Source organism: Pipra filicauda, unplaced genomic scaffold, assembly GCF_003945595.2.
Source record: "Pipra filicauda isolate LSUMZ 115617 unplaced genomic scaffold, ASM394559v2 scaffold79_size2787110_pilon, whole genome shotgun sequence".
NCBI classification, from domain to species: domain Eukaryota; kingdom Metazoa; phylum Chordata; class Aves; order Passeriformes; family Pipridae; genus Pipra; species Pipra filicauda.
This window is the reverse complement of record NW_024104975.1, coordinates 2,578,523-2,603,260: the sequence shown is the minus strand read 5'-3', so window position 1 is coordinate 2,603,260 and position 24,738 is coordinate 2,578,523. Positions and strand designations below refer to the sequence as shown.

At 34.5% G+C, this 24,738-nt stretch overlaps 1 protein-coding gene across 1 annotated transcript in view; it reads right to left on the bottom strand.

Annotated features, from left to right (window-relative positions):
- The window catches only part of CEP128 (centrosomal protein 128), a 116,853-nt gene that overhangs the window by 87,649 nt on the left and 4,466 nt on the right, over nucleotides 1-24,738 (bottom strand). The window contains exons 4-13 of the mRNA XM_039390023.1: nucleotides 24,068-24,154; nucleotides 22,774-22,900; nucleotides 21,695-21,816; nucleotides 20,525-20,616; nucleotides 19,758-19,830; nucleotides 13,218-13,334; nucleotides 5,905-5,991; nucleotides 4,431-4,505; nucleotides 3,167-3,299; nucleotides 1,286-1,446 (exon numbers count right to left, since the gene is read on the bottom strand). Coding sequence (XP_039245957.1) covers nucleotides 1,286-1,446; nucleotides 3,167-3,299; nucleotides 4,431-4,505; nucleotides 5,905-5,991; nucleotides 13,218-13,334; nucleotides 19,758-19,830; nucleotides 20,525-20,616; nucleotides 21,695-21,816; nucleotides 22,774-22,900; nucleotides 24,068-24,154 — 1,074 coding nt within the window. The remainder of the gene's footprint in view (nucleotides 1-1,285; nucleotides 1,447-3,166; nucleotides 3,300-4,430; nucleotides 4,506-5,904; nucleotides 5,992-13,217; nucleotides 13,335-19,757; nucleotides 19,831-20,524; nucleotides 20,617-21,694; nucleotides 21,817-22,773; nucleotides 22,901-24,067; nucleotides 24,155-24,738) is intronic.

Genomic DNA, 24,738 nt, shown 5'->3' with positions numbered 1-24,738 from the left:
TGGGTTTTTATTCCATAATTCCTGCCTCCAAAATAATTGGAATTTCTCAGGCCCCACAAACCAAAAAAACAGAATGGTTTGGGTTAGTCTGGAGTTTATAGGCCAACTATAATACCAATGTTGATGGGCATCAGGAAACGAGTTCTACTTGTTTTACCCTCTATAGAAGCACTTGAGGTCTTTTTAAACCTATTCAATGACCAAATTTCATAAAGCATGTAGGAACTTATTTTGAGATTGCAACTTTTTCCGAATGTAATTTGATGTACTACTTTCATTCAAAACAGCACAGGAGTTGACAAGGTAAAAAAGCAGTAGAAGTAAACTGAACAGTACAGTCCTGTAAATCTATGAAAACACCAAAAAATAAATTCCTACATTTGAATTTCCAAAGTGATATGACATCATTTCAAAGTATCCTCACTAGAAAAATAATACAAATTACAACCCCCCTTGCTTACAGAACACCCCAATACAAGCACAATAAAATGTTAAGTCCTTGAATACTGAAATAATACATGCACTTTTGAAAACAATCTCATTTCTCTGACAGTCATGAGAGAGAAGAAAATAGTTACTGTTCAGGCATCTTACTACTAATGACAAATCTAGACGAGATCAAAAAATACAGAAATCTCCCATCTTAAAAAAAGGCTACTGCCTACTTAGATCTAATTTTGTGGTAAAAGTCTTCAAACTAAAATTCCAGTACCAAAGACTGCTTTTATTCTTTTCACAGAGAATCACGTTAAATAGTATTGCTTATCATACATAAGAACACTAATACTTATAATAATAATTACATTACTATATTGCATTTAATTGATTAAAAAAGAGAAATTGTAATCTGCTTTTGTTACTCTACCGCACTATCTTGTAGACCAAGGCATCTGAGTTTTTGAAATTAAACTTTAGTTCTGAAGCATGATGGTATGGAGAATAAGGAAGTAAGTACTGCCTTATAAAAGTAATTCCAAAACCCATTATTAACGATAACTGCTGATAAAAATCAGATCACCTTTTCTTTGCACATGGGAAAGAAGTAATCCAAACCATGAAATCATGGGCAATAGCAAATACCTTTTTTGGTATTAAGATGGAAGAGAATAAAACTCTGCAAACTCAAATGACTTTTCAAAGTTATTTACACAATAAAGAAGACCATAACAGTAACTCCTAGTTTGAAACATTAATTCCTAATCTATCATCTAATGTTAAACAGATTTAAAATTATAAAAAAAAAACCAAAACACCGCCAAACAAAAAGCAACAAAACCAAACTTACCTGTATGTGCATTACAAGCTGTGCTTTCTCCTTGTCCTTACGCTCTATGCATCTCTTTAGTTCTTCTACCTCTGACATTACAGCATTATGATTCAGCTTTGCTTTAAGTTCCAAAATATGTTTCTCCAGATCTTGCTTCTCTCTCTCGTATCTTTCAGCTACTGTAAAACAGCAAGAACAGAGCAACAGACTCAGTAGAAACACTGACTTGTGGTAAATTAATTTTATCTCATTTCTCTTTTGGCAATTTTCTTCTCTACTTGAGACTATTCTATAACTATTGATTTTGATCAAAATACCTGAAAAACGGCTATACCTGTATCATAACCTCATAACCTTTTACTGAATGAGACAGTATTTTTCAGTCATTTTATAGGGGTATTCCACTCTTACACACACACACACACCCCTTACCCCAGCTCCCGTAAAAAACAAAACCACCCAAAACCCCAACAAAATTTAATAAAATAAAATAGGATAGAAAAAACAATGGAGAAGTTTTGATGTAAATGAAATTTGGCCATAAGCTTCAAGGCCAAGATTTTATCCCATCAGAGTAACACCTCCTGATTTGGAAGTCACATTATCTGTGAATTTTATGTCTGAATCCTACAAGTCAAACCAAAGTTTTTGATAAGACTAAGCTATAAATTCCTTCAACCAGAAATTCAAAGGTCTTTATTCATAGACAACTACTAGAGGCATAAAAAAAATAAATCTCCATTTGTCTTCTTCCCATGTATCTTTGAAAAAACAAAAATAACAGAGTAAGGTAAAACATAATTGCAAAAATTATATAAATATATGCAGACATCTTAATAGTTCCAGTACATTTTTATTTTCTTCATATTTTTACAATCACCTTGATTTATTATTATATAATTAATGGGAAAATTAAAACATGCTCTCATTAACATGAAAGGCATATTGTTTCAAGTAAATTGACTTTTCAGTAGAACATTAACTTGATTGGAGAAAAAAAATTGAAATTACATTTCTGAAGCTCAGCCATGTACATGATCTAGTCAATTTGCAGTGCTCTGTATAAGAGTTGTAAAACAGGGAGTCAGAGTGCTATTTTAAAAATCAAGATAATGCAGTAGCTGAAGTATTAAAATACAAAAATAACTCATTAGCCAAACCAATTAAACATTCACATAAACCCTGGACTTGGACACTATTCCTGTATTATCTTGAGTAATACATTTCCATGCTAATAAGGAGAAAGATAAAGACTTTCTCTAATGCCTTTCTGATTATGTTTGAAAAGTTTAAATACAGATAGATAACTAACAATTAAGTTAAGACCTTGCTAAACTGGTAATTTAAGATGCAATTATATCTTGAAATTGTTTAAAGTATTTTTCTTCTAAATAAAATTATTCCAACTCTAAAACTCCAACATACTACAAACAGAAGCCCTGACTGCACCATACAGGAAAATTTTCTAAACCACTCAGGAACATATTGTTCCTTAGAAATTCTACCAGAAAGTCCTCAGCCTTATTAACTACCTAATAAATGACTCGTGCTATGATTTTCAAGATGGCAGAATTCAAACTACACAAGGACTGAAATGCAAGGTTTCTGAAAAATTATTAGTTAAAAATAATACAAATGTTTTTCTTCTGTAAAAACACTATCCAGTTTGCTGAAATTGTCTCATCTGTTTTAACCATGCAAATTAAGATATTTAATCCTAAATTAACCATCATTGCTATTTGCCTGTTAATATTCAGGTGCCAATACTTATTAATTTAAATCTGAGGAATTAAGTGGCTGCTTTTGCTGAAACAACAGAAGAATTAGACTGCAATTCTAAGACAGTTAATGTCCGGTCTTATTAATTTGTAGGCTTCAAGTGCAAAATACAAGTTGTACCTGCTCTAACTCTCCTGTCATCATCTTGTACATCCTGGTAGCTTTGGCGATGCATAGCAGCTTGTGAAATTTGATGTTGCAATTCTACACGGTCTTCTTCTGCTCTCAGAAGTTGGGAACGAAGATCCTCAATCTAAAATGTATATACAAGTATCAAACGTTTAATAAAAACCAAAATGAAGGAGCAAACAGCATACTTTTATCAAGCACTAGAAGAAATAATACTACACACAAATAATATTTATAAGTGAATCTTGAGAGTACTGCAGATCGTAAACAAAAAGACAAATTACTTCCTAATTACAGGCCACAAAGTGATTTTTCAAAATGAAAGGAAACATTTTAATTTGTTATGTTTACCACAGTTGCACATTAATTTCTCTAAACCAAACAAAATGCTACCATAGTATATGTTACAACTGTCTTTTTACATAGCTAGTGAAAATATCACAATATTTGTTGTTGTCAATAAACAACATATTTTATTTAAATTGTGCTCCTTAAAAATACAATGTATTTATTCTTAACATGCACTGAGCCTTTTAACATTTTTCTTTCTATCATATACAGATAGCACTTACAAAGAAGGCGTCATGACACAGGAAAATAAAGAAAATAAGACACGCTAAAATTGAATTGGAGAAAAATACCTCTAATTCTTATTACTCTATATTCCATGCCCAGTGAGTTAAATTCAAAGCAGTAATACAGCCAACTCACACTTCTGCTAGATACACAAGTCAAACAACTAATGTTAAAAGATAAGTATACCAATTGCCCCCTTCCTATCCTAAATTTAATCATATGTGCATCAATAGCTACTGTTTAGAGGACACTTTAGTTTTTCAGATATTTGCTTATATATTTTTATCACGTTATAATACAGCAAATATTTCTAGGTCATTCATTTATCTGAATTCACCAATTATAGCATGCACTTTGCATAACAATAATTACTAATATAGAAGTTTTTCTAAAGCATACTATGAAAAGAAGTTACAAATAACGTGTTTATGTACTGAAATGTACCATTGCTACCACTACTATAATTACTATATATGAACATATATACATAAAAGTTTGGAAAGCAGAAAAAGTATAACAAGAGCTCAGTCCACACATTTTAGACACTTAAACCTGTATCTTCTTTTTTCCCCCTCACAAAACAATGTTAGCAGAGTATGAAATAGGAAGATTAAGCAAAAAGACTCAGACACAACCTAGTATGAAAACTTTAAGATTTTTACCACACCAAAGCAGTTACCTGATGCAAAAGAACTTCTCTACTGCCTTCAGATTCACTCAACTTTTTTCGAGACTGCTCCAATTCCTGCTCAAGCTTTCATTTCAGAGGGTGATGAAGATAGAAAAGCAATGTATGCATCATAGCATAAAAAGGTATTTTAAATATTTAATTCTGACACAAATTAATCTATATAAGCATCTATTTAAAACAAGGTATAATATACACAATATTTTTATTTGTCCAAAATCTTAAAGCAAACTTTCATTTCTACAAAATCCCTGCTACATTTATTTAAATTACATGAAGAGAATTTAACTAGTAGTCTATAATTTTTGCACAATATTCTGTATCACATGAAGATACAAAGTCATTTGTATTATCCAGAACAAAAAAAGCACAAAAGCAAATTTTTACTGGGTTGAAAGTAAAATAACGGAAGATCAAGTTTCAAAAACACTGTCTCTGGACTTGAAACATACTTTCAAACTCAAAATGAACATTTAGTATTTGAAGACACCTTTGTTACATAGTTTATTCATAGAAGTGTTAAAGATGACATGCATTGGTAGAACTGGTAATTACTAAAATCAGTGTTTTTTCTGTGTTGTACAAGATGATATATTTGAATTATTCTGGAAACAAGATGACTTAAAAATTGAAGTGCCCTGAATTTCATAAAATTAGCAGTTTTCCTAAAAACATAATATTAAAACTGTGATAATCAGATATAGTCAAACTTAGGACCATTTGGAAAAAAACCAGAAAGCAAAATCTACAAAATATTTTCTGACTTCTACCATAAATAGTTCAAAGATCCACATGGAAATAAATATAGATTTTGACAGCAGAAATTGTTATTGTTGAGATAGCAATCTCAAAGAGGATGTTGAGAGGTTGGCAAATCGGCAAAGTAAACAAGACCAGCATTAAGGGCACGAAGAGAGCAACATAACATAAAATACTCCATAAAGGTTTAGCATAAAGGGGTATAACTACAGCCCTAGCATCCTGCTAGAAATACAAGAAATCTTGTTTTCTATGAACAGGAAGAGAGCAATATGGCAACATATTCAGTAAGAGCAATTAATAATAACTATGGTGCAAAATAACCAGCATAAGTTAGTTGCAGAGATGAAGAAAAGACGCACCTCTGAGCTGCTGCAAATAAGCAACAGCAGACTATGTATAAATTTAGAGGCAAATCAGAGAAAGAAATCAAGGATAATCCCCAAGTTATAAATCTGTCTGCCTAGCAGGATGGAAGAGTCATTAGAAGTAACACACTATAACTAAAGAGCTTTGAAAGAGACACAAGTTCAGCATAGCTATATTCACAGTGCCTCTGACGCAGAGAAAAACCCAAACCTTGTATTCTTAAAGAGTAAAATAAGTTTTATCCTGCTGGTTTTTCTGAAAAACGAAGCATATACTGTAACAGATGACCCTACAAACTCATTTAAAACCAACCAAAAAGGAAAAAATTGAGTCTTACTTGTTTTTTTTCACTTTCGTATTTCACAAGTTTGTTTTTCATGAGTTCTTCTGTTTCAGCTGCTTTAGCATCTTGCTTCCTTAAAGCCTTTAGAGGAGAAACATACATTGTAAACTTCATTACAAAGGTTACAGAAGCTGTCTTTCTAAGGCTGTTAAAATTAAAAAATCTGCTGACACATTTAAGAAAGAAGATCTAGAGAAATGCTGTCTGTCTGCTTCTAGTATTTCCATGTAGAGCCAATGTATATTGTTATGAAAAAATAAATATAAGTCCATGCATACATAAACACACCCATGCAGAGAACAGGGACAAATAAAAAGTCTAAACTAGCACTAACATCCTTCCGACGTATAGAGCTCAGACGCTTAAGGTTGACCCCAAACACCTTGAGATGAAGGTCTAAAAGGCAGATACTCTACAGATTAGTTGTGCACATATCAGAGAAGATGGATATATTTTCTAATATAAGGTGTGCATGTTATGAAAAACAATGATAAAGTGCACTGTAGTAAAGAAAACACTACCACAAGTCGTGTTGGAACTCAAAAAAAAAAAAAAAGGAAAAGGTTATTTTTATCTGAATCTGGGTAGATGCTTAAAATCGCAGTATTACAACTGAATCAACTGAAACATTCCTAATCAAAAGTTATTGACATTGATGTGCCCTACTTTGACAACAACAACAAAAAGCAAACAAAACAAATCCATGGGGACTTTTCCTGTTCCCTCTCAGACTGAGGTATCTAAAACCACATATGTACATTTTGTAAAGTATCTTACAAAAATAATATTGCCTTGAATATCAATTTCAAAATCTTTTCCCTCTGCAAACCAACATTATTTGCAGAACACAGACAATCACTGGCAAAGGAAGCATTAGGCATGACAGACATTAATGACATGTACAATTTGCAACATACGTAACCCGAGTTTGGATATCTTAAGCCACAACAATGTCATTGGCTCATTTTAAATATCAGCTGAGAGAGACCAGTAGCCACATACTGATAGTCCACCATGAATTTGATCAACTGTTAATAAATCATGTTCTTTATCTGCACAACATGACCACCTGTCTTTCACACTAGTTACAAATCAATCAATTAGAGACCTTAGTACAAATCTTTTACTTTCATCTCATATAATGAAGCATAAGTACACCTATTCCTTTCACAATTCCTTGCTAAAACTACAACAGAACAACAAAAAACATAGCCTGTAGAGAATGAAACATCTTTTTCCCAGTCTGCTCTTCCCAAGCAGCATTTTCATTTTACATTTTAAAGAAATATCTCTTTTAACAAATATCCCTGAAATTTGCCTCTATTTATAGTGCAATATCATTCAGTTTTTGAACATTTTCTCTCCACTGTATAGTGGAGAACAATTTCATAGTATGAAAACAGAGTGCAAGATATTAATCAACTTCAATGAAGCTAGGCTCTCAGCTTTAGAAGTTTTGCTTTCATAAGTAGCTTTTTAGAGAAAATAAATGGATTTATATATTTATCTCACTCTTACATCCTCACCTCAGGAAACATAAGGGTTTCAGTATAGTTTGGGTTTCTCTCCTGCTTGAACAGCTTACATTAAAAACTGAAACTGTGGAAGATATTAATCATACCTATGTCACTGAAAATATTATGCTACATAAAGTTACACTTTTAGTCATACTGATCCCTAATCAGATACTAGAAGACTGTAACATATTTAAGATATTTCCCTAAGTATTCAGTAGAGATTTAAATCAATCATTCCAGTCAACTATAAAACTCAACACTGCACATATTTTACTCAAAAAGACTCTCGGCAGAAGTCCCAAAAAGCTATGTAAACAAAAGTCAAAGAGCATCACTTCAACTAATGCCATTATTGCACAAGATGGCTGGGTTTTGGGTTGGGGTTTTTCTTTAGGTTTCTTTCTGTTTCTTTGAGTGGTTTGTTTTGTTTTGTTTATTTTAATGACTAGAAGTACCAGTTCAGAACAGTCTACTTTGAATATATGATGTGTACTACCTCCAGCTGAGCTTCATTCTTACTAGCAAAATTGGAAGTTCTGTTATATACAGTCAACTTTATGCCAACCACATTTTGGGACTAAATTAAGAATTAACATAGTATCAAAAATGCATGTTTTCATGTGCAGATTTGCCTAGAGATGTGAGCATCATAAGAAAAATACTAAAGCTGGGTTGAAATTAGAAATACTAGTAAAATTGTCCAAGATTTTCCTGCTGAAGGCAAAAAGTATGTCTCTGCATCTGTAGTACATCCCAATTCCAAGAAGAAACCACAGAAATAAATATGCCATTTCAACTTATCAGGATCACTGACTGATATTTAGGCTATTAAATAGCAATAATTTCAAATAAAAAGGCAGTATTTCCTGTAACTGATACTACAAATATAACATTGTTTTGTTTTCTGCATATTGTAAAAATAGCCCATACCTATTTCATTTTAAGGAAGAAAACAGCTCATATATATATATACCAGAGTTAAAATACTACAAAAAGAATGTGATGTTATAAGAAGATAAACATACTACATATGCACTGCTTCAACTGAGAAAAATGCATCATTCCAGTAGGTGTTAGGTAGGAAATCAATTAATCAGTCTAAATGCCATTAAATGGAAACATCTGGTCACCACAGCCCAACGAACATCAGCTGTTACTGACAATTCAGAAATTGCATAGGTAATAGTTAATTCTATGTTTTTCCTCTTTCCTGTACTCCTTTTTAAATAATTCTCTCTTCCTGGTTTGCGCCATTCTTGTTTTTATCCACTAAAGATATCTCTATGTAAGCTTTCTCTTGGGAAAAAAGAAAGAAACAAACAAAACATATGAAGACCCCACTGATTCTTTGATTTCATTTGTTGTCTCCAAAGAAGGGTTTGGGGGAGTCAAATGCCAAATATGGGAACTAGGAAGGGGATGCTAAGGATAACAGTCCCAGCACACACTCCTCCTTGATGGCTCCCAAGCAGCAGGCAGACATTGCACAGAAGAGATGAAGCACCAAGGAATGGTTACAGGCCTACAGTCAACAGGATTTGCCCACCAAGATCCTTCTTTTGAAAGCATTAGTATCCAGGTTGGTCAGGAGGAGGCTGACAAGGAGGTTGATGAGGCCTTGGAGGGGGCAGGTATAGAGGAGAAAACAAGAAAACAGAGAACTTCCATGTAAAGAGGTCTTCATAGCATGGTTTTGGGATGAACCAGCTAGATATTCCACTGCCTGCCTAGGTGGTCAAGTTAGATGAACTTTTGATTTGACCAAAGAGAAAATTTCTTACAGGTCTTTATAAAGAGCTCACTAGCACAAGACAGTATTAGAATATAAACCTAACTGGTATACCTCAACTCAGTATACCTCATCCATATGAATACAGAATATATCAAACCCCAAAACTTCAAAAAGATAAAATAATTTACTCCCTGCTGGACAGATGAATTTTTCCTATGCTTGAGGAAAACTATGTGGAGGATTCTGTAACAAAAATTCTCAATCTTTCCAATTTATGAAAATCTTTCAAGAGCAAATCACAACTTTCACCGCAATTTAAGTCTGCTGACTTTTCTAAGGGTTTGGGGTTTGGTCTTACTTTGGTTTTGCTGTGTTGCCATTTTTTTTTTTAATAAAACCAGATTATTTGAAAGCAATGCACAGACCACAAACTGCAATTTGCTCTTTCAAAGTGCAACCGATCAGTGAGTTATTCACACTATCAGAAATACACAAGCAGACCAGCCTCACACTATATTTTAAAATAAGGCAAAAATGTACCACATCCTAACTTGAATGAAAATCCTTTCCCTAACCTGCTACATTAGTGACTAGCATGGGTCCAACTGTGCTACCTAGATGTATCAGCCAGGCATCTAAAGACAGACTACCTAGCTATTTCAGTGACAGATAGGTATGAGACTTGCTCATGCTCCAAGAAAGAGTCAGATTCAACCAAAACAGAAACCATTATCCACGGGTGGCATAGCACAGAGCCAAAGAGCAAGTATCAATGATGCCCTAAAATATCCAGATGGCTCAGAGCACAGATCAAGTTTATGTTTGTCTAAAAAGATCAGAGATAAAGATATGTAAAAAAGAATTTTCAATATCACTTTTGACCATCAGTTTACCCCACTCTGTCCACCAGCTTCTTGCACTTCACGGTATTTGCAGTGGGGGGAAAACAGAATCTAAGCATATAGATGCACAAAGAAAAAGTAAAAAATGCTTCCTGGCCTATCCAGTTGCTACCTTAAGACTAACTATAGTCATTGCCTTACCACAGTCAGTGGGTTCAAACTATTCTATAAAGATGATTCTGTTTGCCTGAAGCTTGCAAAGCATGAACACATGGACACATTTCACCAAAATCCAGGAAGCCAAGCACAAGATTTTGTAAAGCTATCCAGGATACCCAATGTATATAAAAGCTCTTTAAAGCCCATTTTTCAGAATGATACTTGATCTTTTTTTAGAACATAGATGCATAAATACAAACAAACAGGAAGAGGTGATGGTATCTTTATGTTAAAAAAAAAAAAGCACTGAGGAATCTCAAAATAGTTTTAGTTTACACAACTAATAAGGTTGTTAAAGCAATCCATGTATACATGTTACAGCACTGGCAAGATGTGCATATTTGTTCTCCTTTCTAATCAGAAACATGTTTGTATCATGAATTTAGAAATAATCGAAGATATAAGATTTGCATGGATTTTTTTGCTAATTGCTATTTTCTAATTTGCAGTAATTGCTGTTTAAATGCATCAATACACATTAAGTTAAAAGATACATGAAAATGTAGAGAAAATTTTTATCTGCCTACACACAGCATAGATAGACAACAAATTCAAAATAAAAATGCATATTTAGAAATGAAACATGTAAAATGTTATACACAAAGCTGTCTTTATGGTCAGTATAGAGATATCATCAGTATAGATGATATCACTAGATATCATCTTGGTTAATAATTAGTCTATAATTATAATAATACTACAATACAAATAAGAAGTTTGCACATTATACAAAAGTCTGATAGAAGGAAAAGACAGACAAGGGAAAGACCAAAACAAATGTATTGTTATATTCAGTTAGACCCTGAAAATATATAATTTAAAAACTACAATTTAGGAAGATGATTCTCTTAAGATGGTAAAACACTGACAAGTAGTGGTCAGTTACAGGCACTGCACTTTCCTTAAAAATAACACTTAAACCTCACATAAACTTCACAAGATTTCTTAATTAAAGCAACTACTGGTCACATCCAAAAGTTAAATTTTATTTTGTTTGGTTTGAAATGTGTAACAGGCAAACTAATGAAAAAATTGTATTATTAAATAGCCACAAATGCTTTAAATAGCATTTATCTATAAATCATCCGGGCTATATTACATGACAGGATTTCAAAACTCAGTCCAAACACTACCCTCCTTTCCATTAATATTACTTGGGAAGCATCTTGAAGAAATTAAACAGAAATAGACTTCAATAGAACATCACACCCACGCAATGATCACCACAAGACTGAGGCCACTGACAGAGCTGAGTCCATCTAACTCACAATTCAAACTACAAAGGACAAGAAACAGAATAACAAAGTAATAAACTCTTAAAATTATGCAGAAACACATTTCATTCAAACAACAATTGTAGCAAAACATTTATTTTATTGTGACTAGGCTATGCAAAAGTACACAAAGCAACTCAAGTACATTCTTTCTAAAATACAGCAACTTAAGCTGTATTTTAGAACGGGGTTCCTCAGGAAAAATAACTCCCAAAAATACGTACAGAATAAAATAAAATTTGCAGCAGAAAAGATTAAACCATCTTAATTCCCAGCTGGACATCTTAGGGGAATGGAAGGTCTGGGATGTACTTAGTATTTCATATTCATTTTGCATAAAATTCAAAAGATGAGCAACTAAAAAAAAAGGTACCTAGCCTGAAGGTTCATGATCACATAGACCATGATCATTCATACGATCTGTGAAAGACCATACGAAAATTCTTTGAACTACATTTGAACTCATTCACTTGAAGCCAAATTTTCCTTCTAAGGAAACCATGGCAGCATCAATGAATCTTTAGAGATACAAGTCATCATCCCTTTAAAAGGATAAAAAAAGGTTGTTCCAATCTGTAGATAACACTATCAAATCACACCAATTCATTTCACTTAGCATTCCTTTTCCAGACTGAAGGCACAACCGAAGAATCTAGAAATGGACGTGGGCATATTAAAGAGCAATGAGAACTGAAATTAAGCACTCTAGTTCTTTTCACCCATTAGGACACCAATTGGGGGAAAAATGAAACAGTAAGTCTTTCTGAAAGACTTTCTGAAAGACTGAAAGCAGAAGAACTACAATCCTTTTGATAACTTTTTGATTACTTTTTATCTACATCAACAAAGCACCTTACCTCTTTGAACAGTGTCTAGCTTTACATGAAATACATAGCATCATTCTACATTAAGGTTCCTTAGTATCACTGTACAGTATAATGCCTTCCAAAAAGCATGTATACTGTTGCTAATACTAAAAGTGAAAAACAAGAAATTGCACATTTATTCTCAACTATAATATTCTATTGCATAGTTAGAGATAACATCACAAATAATATCTTAAGGAAAGTGAAATAAAACGTTACACCATGTTAAGACAGATTTTTCAAAATAGGAGTAAAATCAGAAAAAGTATTTTTCATACATTTCCTAAAACAAGCAGAAAAAAAAGCTAGCAGCTGTCTCAAATTTTAATTTATTTTATAAACATTTCTATTTGTCTCCTAAATGATATTTTATATTTCATCAGATACTGTTGAATGAAACTGAAAAGCAATGAAAAGCTGTCTGGCCACTACAGTGCATTTGATTGTTTGTTGAAATAAATTTAAAATAAACTATTCACTGCAAGCAGTGATTGATTCACTGCAAGCAATTGATTCACTGCAAGCAAACATTTTAGAAAACAAAATGTTTTTAATTGAGAAAATCCAGCTAATGTCTTGCTTTTGTTTGCTTGGGGTTTCAGGAAGGGCATAGGGGCAGGTTCTTAGAACACTTGTGGAAGTTACCAAAAAGGTCTAAACATAGTCAGGACAGTATAATGAAGAACTGAAACTGTACTTGGTATCATCTAGTCATAAAAACAAGCTGAGCTGGACTGATAGAGTTAAAAAATGTGCCACAGATATGAGCACTTTTGCCAGTTTGACAGGTACAGGCTCACAAATGCAACACATTCCTAATTAAATCCCAAACACAGGGGAAGTTTTCATTTGCATACCTCTTGTACTTGAAGAGACATATGTCCCAATTGGTCCTGGCGCCTTTCTACAAGCTGTCTTTCAGCACGCATCTCTTGTTCTATCTCCTGAAGTCTTCTCTCTACGCGTTCTGATACCTTCAAATGGAAAAAAACCATGCTGTAGGAAATTAGTGTGCCTTTTACTACATCTGAAAGCAACAACGGCAAAAAAGGGTAGAGTATGGGGCACAAAGAAAAAAGAATTTGTATTTTATTAAAAAAGATTTAGAATGATAGAGAAAATAACTAGTTACAGCAGTGAGTACTCCAGAAGCAGGGAACCAAATAATTATCTTGCCAGCAATATCCTCCTTTAGGTATATGCATATTTTCCTCTACAGTGGTGGTTCTATTCCAGTGTTAAATATCTCAGTATCAAGTTTAGTGCAGCCTAACATGAAGCTGCAATATAAAAATCTTAACTTCTCTGTCACAAGCCTGATTAACCTCTCAAGGGATATTTCTTTCACATATCCAGTCTGCAAAACAGACCAATGTTTGCCTCTTTTATACTCTGAAATCTGTGAGTGAAAAGTAGTAAACAAGAGCCAAGTATAAGAGAATGACTGTAACAATACAAAATAATTACATCACTTTAAGCCTTTTTCCCAATATTTTGTGAATCCATGCACAAACCAATACAAATAATAGTAGTTATTTATTAAAGCAATTGGGATTATGAACACAATAGCTCAATCTTAATACAATACCAGAATTACTTCACTTTTGCAATTCAAGCTGCTAGCAGACAGCACCCTCTTGAGGCAGTAAATTAAATTTATCTTGTTAAAGATTAGCAAGAAAAATATTTAAGTATCATTTCCTCCCTACCTTAAAACTAACTATTTTAAACAACCACTAGAAAGCAATGTATCTATTATCAAATGGTATTTAGATAAAAAGAGAAAGACATAAAACACCATTCAACTACTAGTTTCTAATGTACATGGCGGGGAACAAGTTCTCATCCTGCTCTATTAAGGACACTTCTACTAGCTCTAGGCATATGCACACATAGAAAATTTTAACATGAGCAACACACAGGTGCAGCAACAGAAACATAATTAAGGTTACACATATTTTGGGCTTCACGAGGTTTAAAGAATGAAACAGCCTTTTTCTTAACAACAGAATACATCCTTTGGAAAACATTTCTTGTTTGCACAGTCAGATAAATAGTAAGCTTACAGTTTGGAATGTGGTATTTTTCCTAAAACCATCAGGAGATGCATTAGAAATGTACTGTGTCAAACCACGCTCCTTCGTGTATGTTATGAAAGCTCTGCAGTCATAATCCAGAATAAAAACTAAGGTATAAAAAATAAAGACCACACGATGTTTGTTTTGACAAGTACTACTTAGGGTTACTTTTAATAAGTCACAAAATACTCCAGCTGACATAAAAAATGATACTATGTATCAGGAACAGAAAACAACACTGTCCATAAACTTGTATCCTTGATGAAAACCAGGAAATAAGCTGTCATCCTTTTCCCCGTGTACACCTAAAATAAAAAAATGAAACTGTAATGTTTCTACATATTTTTTTAAATTTTGGCTACGTGTTTTTGAAGGCAGGAGCCTTCTCAGCTCTCTCATGCATCTTTTTCAAGTGAAGTTAAACAAGCAAACACTAAAGATATCAAGAAAGAAAACGTATAATTCTGACTTGACAAAAAATTCAGAAGTAACATCACCCCCAAAGATGACACTTAAAAGGAGAGTTCAGCGCCTTCCTCACTGTCATGGGTCTAGCTCACAGCACGCACAGATAACATGACACGAGGCAGCACTAGACAAGCTTTAAATTCCTGCAAACTTCAGATTTCATTGCAAATTCTCACTAACTCAGAGCAAGTAAGAAAGCAACTTTGTCAAGTCATTTGTCTTGCCTTTGCCTCCCTTCAATTTATTCCAGAATAAAATTGTTGTATTATTTCTAACAAGATACTGAAAAAGATGCATTATATATTATATTTGTCACGTGCAGGGAAATTTCAGCATTACAGCTATAATGCTCTCTAACAAAAAAAAAACAAAAACAAACCCCACAACCAAAACAAACCATCAAACATCTTGATGCCACTTACTGGAAAATAAACCCTTCTATCAAGAAACTATAGTTAGTATACCTAGCATATTGCTAGCTTATATTCTCTGTGCAGAAAGCACAGAAAGAAGAGGCTGGGAGGGACTTCAAAGGCTAGCAAACTTGCTGCCTGATTAAACACATGACTTTTTATATCTATATCATTTTTCTACAAGTCTATTTACCTGCTCAAAAACACTCACAGAAAACTTAACAGCTTTGATTACCTTGCCTCTAAAATTACCTGTTTTTCTTAAAGCACAATTTTAGTCTTCCTTGTTGAATTTTACAGCTACTAAGCTTTATCCTGTAAGCCACATCCAAGACCGGATTCTGGATTTAAGTTCTGTTTCCCAACACACCTGAAGTTCATCTGCAAATATAACAAAAGTCTTACACCCCCACTGCTGGTCATTAACTTGCAGTTTAACTTGCTGGCAAATATCATTGTTAAAAAGGTGTTAAACAAGAACCTACTTTCTTGGCACACTGTGTCAGTAGTTTTTCCCTCTTCTGCAGGGATCAGACCAATTGCTTTGGTCTTCCTGAGAAATATCATGGGAGACAGTGTCAAAAGCCTTGCTGAAGTCCAGGGTAGACAATATCCACTGCTCTCCCCTCATCCACTGGGGATTGTCCCATCGGGTTGTCCCACTGTAGAAGGCAAACATGTTTGTTAAGCATGATTTCCTTTTGGTGAATCCATGTTGACTACACTGAACCCCTTCTCGTCTTCCACACGCTTAGAGTCGGCCTCCAGGATGAGCTGTTCAATGACCTTTCCAGAGACTGAGGTGAAGCTGTAGTTCCCTGGGTCTTCCTTTTTGCCCTTTGTGAAGACTGAAGTGTCAGTGACTTTCACCCAGTCCTCAGGCACCAACTCCTGATTGCCATGATCTTCCAAAGATGACTAAGAGTGGCCCAGCAATGATGTCAGCCAGTTCCCTCTGCACTCACAGCAGTGCAGAGTGTACATGGGAGCGTGTGGACATGCATCCCATCAGGGCCCACAGATTTTCAGAGGTCAAGTTTGACTGATTCTCATTGACCAAGGGAAAGTCTTCCTTTCTCTGGACGTTCTCCCTCATCTCCTGGGTCAAGGATTCCCAAGGGCTGGCCTTGGCAGTGAGGACTGAATTTCACAATCTCATAGTAGCCAAGGCTGCCCCCAACCTCCACATCTCCAACCAGACCTTCTTTCTTAGTTAGCATAATGTCCAACAGCATACCTTTCCACGCTGGTTCTTCCATCACCTGCATCAGAAAGTTATCATCAATGTTTTCCAAGAACATCCTGGATTGTTTGTGCCTTGCTGTGCTGTTTCTCTAGCATATGTCAGTATGGTTGAAGTCTCCTATAAGAACCAGGGCCTGTGATTCTGAGGCTACTTCCAGCTGATTCTGAGGCCCAATCTACTCCTGATCAGGCCGTCTGTAACAAACACCCACAACAGTATCATTCCTTCCTAGTCTGCCCTTTTGTAATAACCCATACACCCTCAATTCGCTCATCATCCTCCCTGAGGCAGAGCTCCACAAATTCCATCTGTTCTCTTGCATAATGGGCTACTCCACCATCTTGCCTTTCTGGTCCATCTTTCCTAGAAAGCACTTAGCTATTCATGACAACATTCCAATCATGTAGCTCTGTAACTTCGAAGACATTCAAGACTTGCAACTGCACATAAATTCCTACATCTTCCTATTTGTTTCCCACACCATGCATGGGTATATTGGCACTTTAGCAAGGTGTTATCTCCCACAAGAATTATGTTCCCTGTTTTTGTAGCCTCTCTGACCTTCCTCAGTTTGTCACAGAGCCTGTAACATACAACAACAGGGATTAAAAAGAGAAAAATTAGAAACAGTAAGTGTTAACTCATTAATTAGTACATGCAGAACAAACTCTAAAACTGGCTTGTCTGCCTTTGTCCCAAATGACCTTGACTTAGGACAAGCTTTGTACTATGAAAGTATGTATCTTGACCTCTGAATCTAATAAAAAATCTTAGTGTAGGCAAGTGATTCGCTAAAGAACAGTACAAAGAACGACATAAAATACTAGCACTAAATTACTGCATTCAGAACATATTAGAATGTGATTTCAAGCATGCATTTTTAGCAATACAGACCATGGGAATGATGATGATGACACTAGAGCTATGTCTCCACACAAAGTTTTCAGGTAGCAGCCAAATCTATGAAAATGGATTAGGCTATCAAAAATTCCCCCCCCCCTGCAATTAAACACAAAGAATAGAGTGTCCTTTTTAAAACAAGGGTGACATTTAAGTCACGCAGCTAAATATAATCTTGTGGAAGATGATAGATGTTTACTATTCAACAAGGAGCATCCTACTTCTTGAATTTCTCTCCTGTTTTTCAGCTTTGTACTGTTATTTCTAGTGCACAAGTCCTGCTAATTGAAATCTATTTCAACAGATATTTGCTGCCTTTCTTGTATGACCCAGTTTATCACCAATGCATACTTAAAACAGGAGTATTAAAATCACAAAAACAGCAAATTTTTTTCATTGATGTCACTTTAAATATTGTTAAACTTTTCCCTCATGGTAAATGCTAACCTGTGTTACACCTTTTACAAGTCACCTGTGCAGTACCAAAAATCCTTATATCAGATCTTCTGAAGGGCAGTTCCTTATCTGACAATAAGCCTTGCTCTCTGAGATATTGTAACCACAGTAACTCCAGGTAAGTCCCATTTCACTTGACATTGCTGTCTTTTTCCAGAGACACAGCCTACAACCACTTTCTAATGGCACCATCTCAAGTAAGCATCTACTTAATTTTATGTATAAAGATCAGCATCTTGTGTTATTTGGGATGTACTTCTATCAAGAGATTGCAACAAAATATCCAAGAGGGCTATCTTATATAACCATAAATTAAGTAAATATTTGTCTCATTGCTTATGGATGTTCCTCTAGCAAACTTCCAAACACTTTTCAAGAAAAAAGAAATCTTACAAAATGTCTTGTTAAGAAAGAGATTTTAATATAGGGAGAGCTATAGGACCTGTAAGTCTTTATACCAAAACTACACATAGATTCTCAAGTACAAGACCATGGAGAGTGCTCAACATGAAACTATGCCTGTGTCACCACCCTAGACGCCGTCTGGTTTTTATATTGGTGGAAAAGCTCTCTTTACAGGTATAGTTAATGTGCATTCATTGTGTTGCGTGGGTCTTAAAGTATTCAAATTCAGCATCAAAAAGGCTCTAAGAATCATAAACTCTAATAAAAATAAATTCTGAACTAGTGACTCAGAAGAACTGTAGTGACTAGACCTTTATCATCACACATCTAACTACACACAGGCAATTTTCAAACAGCACCAAATATATCAACCAGTACAGCTGTAAGAATTTAGATATATGTCTCTACAAAAGCAAAGATTTAAGGACACTAAACTGAATGTTTCTACCATGAGCTCCATCCTGTGAAATTATCAAGATTTCAAGTTGACAATTTATTGCCAAGAATCATACAGTAGAATATAAATACAAGAATGGTAATGCTGGAGGTGATAAACACTCCAAAGCGCAGTTATAAAGGCACTAAAGACAAAAGTTCCTGAACAACTTTGCATAAGGAAATTTTGAGGAAAACAGTGTTTACTCTTACCCAACCCACTTTCACCAAGGACATATCAATTCTGAATTAAGCAATCTCATTAGAAGAATTCTTAAACACAAATACGTACTAAAGGATCTCAAACACCTACAATAACAGCCCATGGTTTCTACGTGCATCTAATCTCATGCTTTGCTATGCACACCATTAGAGTTATTTTTATTCCTAATGTCCATACAAAATTCCCCTCTTTTGCATTTACTTCATCTCATTCATTCTGCCAGCCTCATCGGGTAATAGATCCATAGGCTTTGAACAAGGGCAAAGGATTTGCACCTTGGATCGGAGAGCACTGGTAAAGCAGCAGAACAGAAAGTGCAGCCCAAACAGACTCCTTCCATTTTTCAACACAGATGGTAAGGATTGAAAAGGATGGGGAGGGAGGCAGGGAGGAAGAAGAAACAATAGTATTTATCAACATAACATGGGAAAACTTTTATCTTTCCAAAGGTAGCTTCAACAAGTATAACAGCATTCAAATCGATGTTCAAAGTTAAAAAGCAGCTCTCTCCAAGGCTGTGAATATTGAAACAGAAAAATCCATAACATACACCCACTTTTACTTGAAACAAGTACCTGAAATATAAAACTTGTCTTGCTGATTTCACTATGGAAAGGTAATATCACAACAACCTATAGTAGCCTTAATAACATCATGTTCAGATATACATACCAATATGTGATACCGATTACCAACACACACATTAAACTAGAAGCCCACATTCTGCTTAGAATACTAAATAGAAATAATCTTTTCATATTAGTCACACTCACCGTTTCTTGTCTTTGGGACTCAGTGAGCTTTTCAGACAATTCTTCTAGAGTCTTTCTTAATTCAGCATCAGTCCTTCATAGAAAAATACAAGTAAAGCAATATTCTACAGTGCAAAAACTAAATAACCATAATAATTTTAAGCAGCAACAACCTCCTGGAATTTTATGCTACCTCAGTTTTTTCTACAGCCTCTAAATTCCTAGCATAATTAGAGACAAGCCTCAAGTGGAAAATTCATGATAAAAAGCATTTCCGTTCCTCAAGTAAAGCAACAGAGCATCTAGCATCAGCTAGGTATCAGGTCAACAAGTAAAAAATTATGGACACATCTACACAGTCCTTCTGAACAGTAGTTTCCTACTAGGAATTAAGTCTAATTCCTGTTATTCCTATTCAATAAAGCACCATATGTTGAGAAAGTATGTACTTTATGGGCTGCATGAGAGCTTGCCCTCAAGGGACTCCAGTACCAAGAACAAATAAGGAGTAAAGTTGTAATAAAAGAAATTCCCAAGTCCTAGTTGATTTCTCCATATATTAAAAAACGTGAGGAAATCAACATATACTATACAAACTGGAATTGACGGGTGATATCTACACTTAAAAATACTGCAAAAAATGACATAAATTAAGCAGTTGATAATACTGCTTTCATCTACACGTTGTGCAATCCCTCACTCTCCCCAAAGTTATTTTTTGAAATAAAGAAGGGTTTAAGAATTATTTTCCACACTATCCTTCACACGGAGTTATATTCTGTTTATACCGATTTCTCCTTGAAAGCTCCCGACTGATGTCATCTCCTAGGCGAACTTGTTCACTGCTGAGATCTCGAAGAGACTGATGGAAAGAATGCAGCTGTAAATTAAAATACACAAGTTAATCCAAGGCTTAGAAACCCTTTTTTGCTGTGATATTCCAAAATATCTACGTATATATACATACATAATATATATATACACGCTTTCTAAAATAAAGCAGATAAAAATAAAATACAAAATAATAAAATTCCATTAATTATAGCTGAGCCTGGATGAGGTTTGCACACTTTTATTCAACCCTTCACAACACATTCTCATTGAAGTTTAACTTTCAGTAACTTATTTGCTAAACCAAGTTTCCCAACTATGTTTTTTTTCTGTGGTTCAGAGGTTGGACATTGCACCCACTTTTAAACCTAATGCAAAGCAAGTAGAAAGATCTGAACAGGTGAAGTCAGGAGAGACACCCTTCGTGCTAACAAATGCTAGTATAGGTGAAACAAAGTTCTGCCCAGCTATATATGTCACTATAAATAGATGACATATGAAATTGAAAGTGAACAAGCAGATGACATATGAAATTGATCCTGTCTTCACAGGATGAAGACATCCTGTGATGTCTTCAGGAACTACTGAAACACCAAGAATAGGTATTTTACCTTGCCCAAGACTTTACATACTCTTTCTTTCAGAGCTTGAAAAAAACAAAAACAAAAACACATGCCTATTTTCCTCTGTAAAACCTCCTGTTTCCCTCATTCAGCAGGCTCCCAATTTATAGTCAAAGTTTTAAGGGAACAAATAAAAAAAGTAACAGGTCATCCATTCTTCATGGGATAAAAAGTGACAATTAATCCATCATAAACCAACCTATTGCTGTCAACAGTTCCATGGCCAGGACCATTGTTATGCAAAACCCTGATTTATAATATCCATTTGTTTTGTGCCTAAGATTTAAACCTGGATCTTCCACAACCCAGCTGCCTACCCTGAACATTCAGACATGGGCTCTACCACGTCCCCTGTGTGATTAATCAGAAATTTCAACCTGACCTAGGAGACTTTGAAAAAACTCAGCACATTTTCAAAATTACCTTAGCTAGAAGGAATCAGAATGGGAATAAAAGGGGACAGATTGCCTATTTGGGGAAACAATTCCCATTAGTACTCTGTACCTGGTCCCAATTATCTGTCTCATTGACAAATCGCACACTCGCAGATCTAGACCTTCGATGTTTATTGCCCTGTGAGTCTCCGTAATCCCTGAGAGGAGAAGTAGGCAGGAAGTGGCGGTTCCCTTTATGAGATAAGAGATAAAAAAAAATAAGTAGGAAGACAAAACTTTGTACTGGAAATTTTTCATTTTGCTTCAAGAAAAATGCGTGTTTCCTCTTGCCAATATCTTTATAGGCCACATTACAGAAAAAAACTATTAAATTAAATAATATGCACAAGCATACGCCTCTTAGCTCTTCTCAGGATTCTTCTTCATTTAAACATTTCTTACCTATGACATACATGTATTCCAGAAAGAGGTTTCCTTTGTTTCTCCAAGGAGTAAGAAGTTGTTTCCTCAAATTTTATTTGCGCTAGCAACGACTTTTCCTTTATGTGAATCTATTAGAGCTTCAAACTGCTGTACTTCACAGCTTTTACATAGGAATGAAAGTTATAGAGCTTTCTACTAAAATACATTAAACACTAGTTCTGGGAGGAATACTCCTCCCAAACACACCTTTTCTTAAAATACAATGAATTTTCAGAGGCAAACAAGAAAAAAACCTACTTTTCTGTAGTTGATAAATTGGTTCTGTTTTTTCCTTTTTCACTGAGCCTTACATAATTTCATCTATACATCCATAAACTCATGTATTTAAAATTTAAATTCCCATTTTTGCTATGAAGCAAGCTTCAGAAGCTGCCATATCTTTTGGCTTTAGCTTTAACTTGTATGTACCTAAAACTCATGCAGTGGACATAGAATCTTCTCAGCTGAAAGAATCAATGTTTCATTTAGATATCTCGGGATATCAGCAGAAAATACTATGTAACAGAAAGCTAGAAGAATTTACCAAATAAACAACTGTGTAAATTAATGCAGGTCTCCCAAATTTCTAAACTGAATTTCTTTAAAGTAATCAATGATGACTTTTCATGGCCCTATCTCTTACACATTTTTATTCTTAATTTCTTCTTTCTATACCACAGCTATATGACATAATTTAAGTATATTCCAGCAGTTTAAGTATTTTACCTGACGGTCCTTCTCCATCCAGATCACTAGGATATAAGCTTGAGAGAGATGCACTTCTCATTCCAGAGTTTCGTGTTAGTCGCTGGCTCCTTAACTGACCTATAGATTGTTCCAGTGTTTCTTTTAACTGCAGAAAAGTTATAATTTATTGAAATATGAACACAGACTCATTTCTTACAAAAACTGGAAAATAGTATTTATTTTAAAAGTCATTAAGAGAATCGAAATTATTTTTAAGCCAAGTACAGCTATGAATTAATAATAACTTTTCTTCAACATCTCATATATCATATTCCTGTATCATAATTATAGCAAAACATGTTTCCAACATTGGTAGCTTCAAATATCAAGTTTCTTAAACCCAATGGTGCACATGGTGCACCATAATGAAAACCCAAAAGAAAAGTTTGTCTCCTGCAACCAAAATAAGACCTATTTGCCAGCAATGCTCAATAAGAGCCCTGCAAAATCCAGAAAATAACTTCAAATTATTTTTTACTGGAATTGTTCTACCAGCCCTACACCTGGAATCAATTTTACATATGGCTATCAAATTTCCCTAAGCGGCTTTACAGCAATCCCTACTTTTAGTAGTTTTACTTCCAGGAAAAGGCAACCATTGCCAACTTAAGAATACAGAAGTAACTATAGTTGTAAATAAATTCTTCATTTTTCAAACTTGCATCTCATTTTCTACAATTGTATTTGCTGACTTTGGTTCTTAGCCACTTGCTTTGTCACACCTTTATTTGACAATCCATAAAACATCAGTTTCTGAAGGTTCTCTTTCTAAGAGAAGCTTATACACAATGGTTAAATTGATGCTTTACTCTCGTAGAATTATACACACCATGTTGGATCTCTTTCTCTGAGGAAAGCAAGCCTTCTTCACTCTTTCTCTCTACCTTCATATGTAAAATATTCCTACATTTCATATGTGTCTGTTTCAAGGAAGCACAAGCTACAGTTTGTTTGTAATCAAGTTTTAAACCTCTCTTGCTCCACCAATACTCCATTTTAGCTATCCATCTTGTGCTTGGCATAGTACCATAACATAACAATCTGTTGGGTGCTCATAAACCAGAAAAATACTGAAGCTACAAAACCTGTCAGCAAGTTCCATTATATAACACATTACTATATTTTGATTTAGATTGCTCAAATAAATATGAAAAGGTTCTGTTTACAGCTACTTAACTCCTTATATATTCTGTCCATTACTACTAAGTTTTCAGCTATAAATTTTATTAATGGAAAAGACTGAAGAAGTTAAGATAAATTGAAAGTTGCTCACCGTTGTTATTGCTTCGGTTTGTTCCTTGTTATATTCTCTGTACTGTCCTAGCAAATGGTCAACATGTCTCAGATTTCTGTTGGTATCCTTAAATAAAAAAGTTTTAGAAAAAAGTCAAAACAGAAACCTCCTCTAATCAAACTTTACTGTTGCCTTTATTATTCTTGGTTTCTCAGATTAAATTGATAAGACAAGTGCTTTTTAAATGGTCTATGCATTCAAAATCCTATTCAAGTAACCACAATGTGAAGCGGTACAGCATGGCTAAAGGGAAGAAGAAAAAAAAAAAAACACCCACACTATAATTTCAGTATAACAGTAAGGCCTCAGCTTCAAATAAAAACTTTTTCAAGTTTCAGCAACTCTGTAGTAAAACCTTTTTAACCCAAAGATCTTAATTTTACCTGCCTATAGAACAAAATTAGTTAACTAAGAAATAACAAGTTTTTTAAGAGGAACACACTAGGTAAGGTGCCTGCATGAGCACTTTCTGATCAGATGAACAGCTGGATCAGATAGCAGATCTGCTGAAAAGCAGTCAACAAAAAGCAATTAGCTTAAAATCAGAATTTCAGAAGAGCACCTAGAAAGAGGTTAGACAGAATCAGAATACCAAAGAATACCAAATATTTAAAAATATTCAGATTACATTCTTATTAACTCATTTCTTT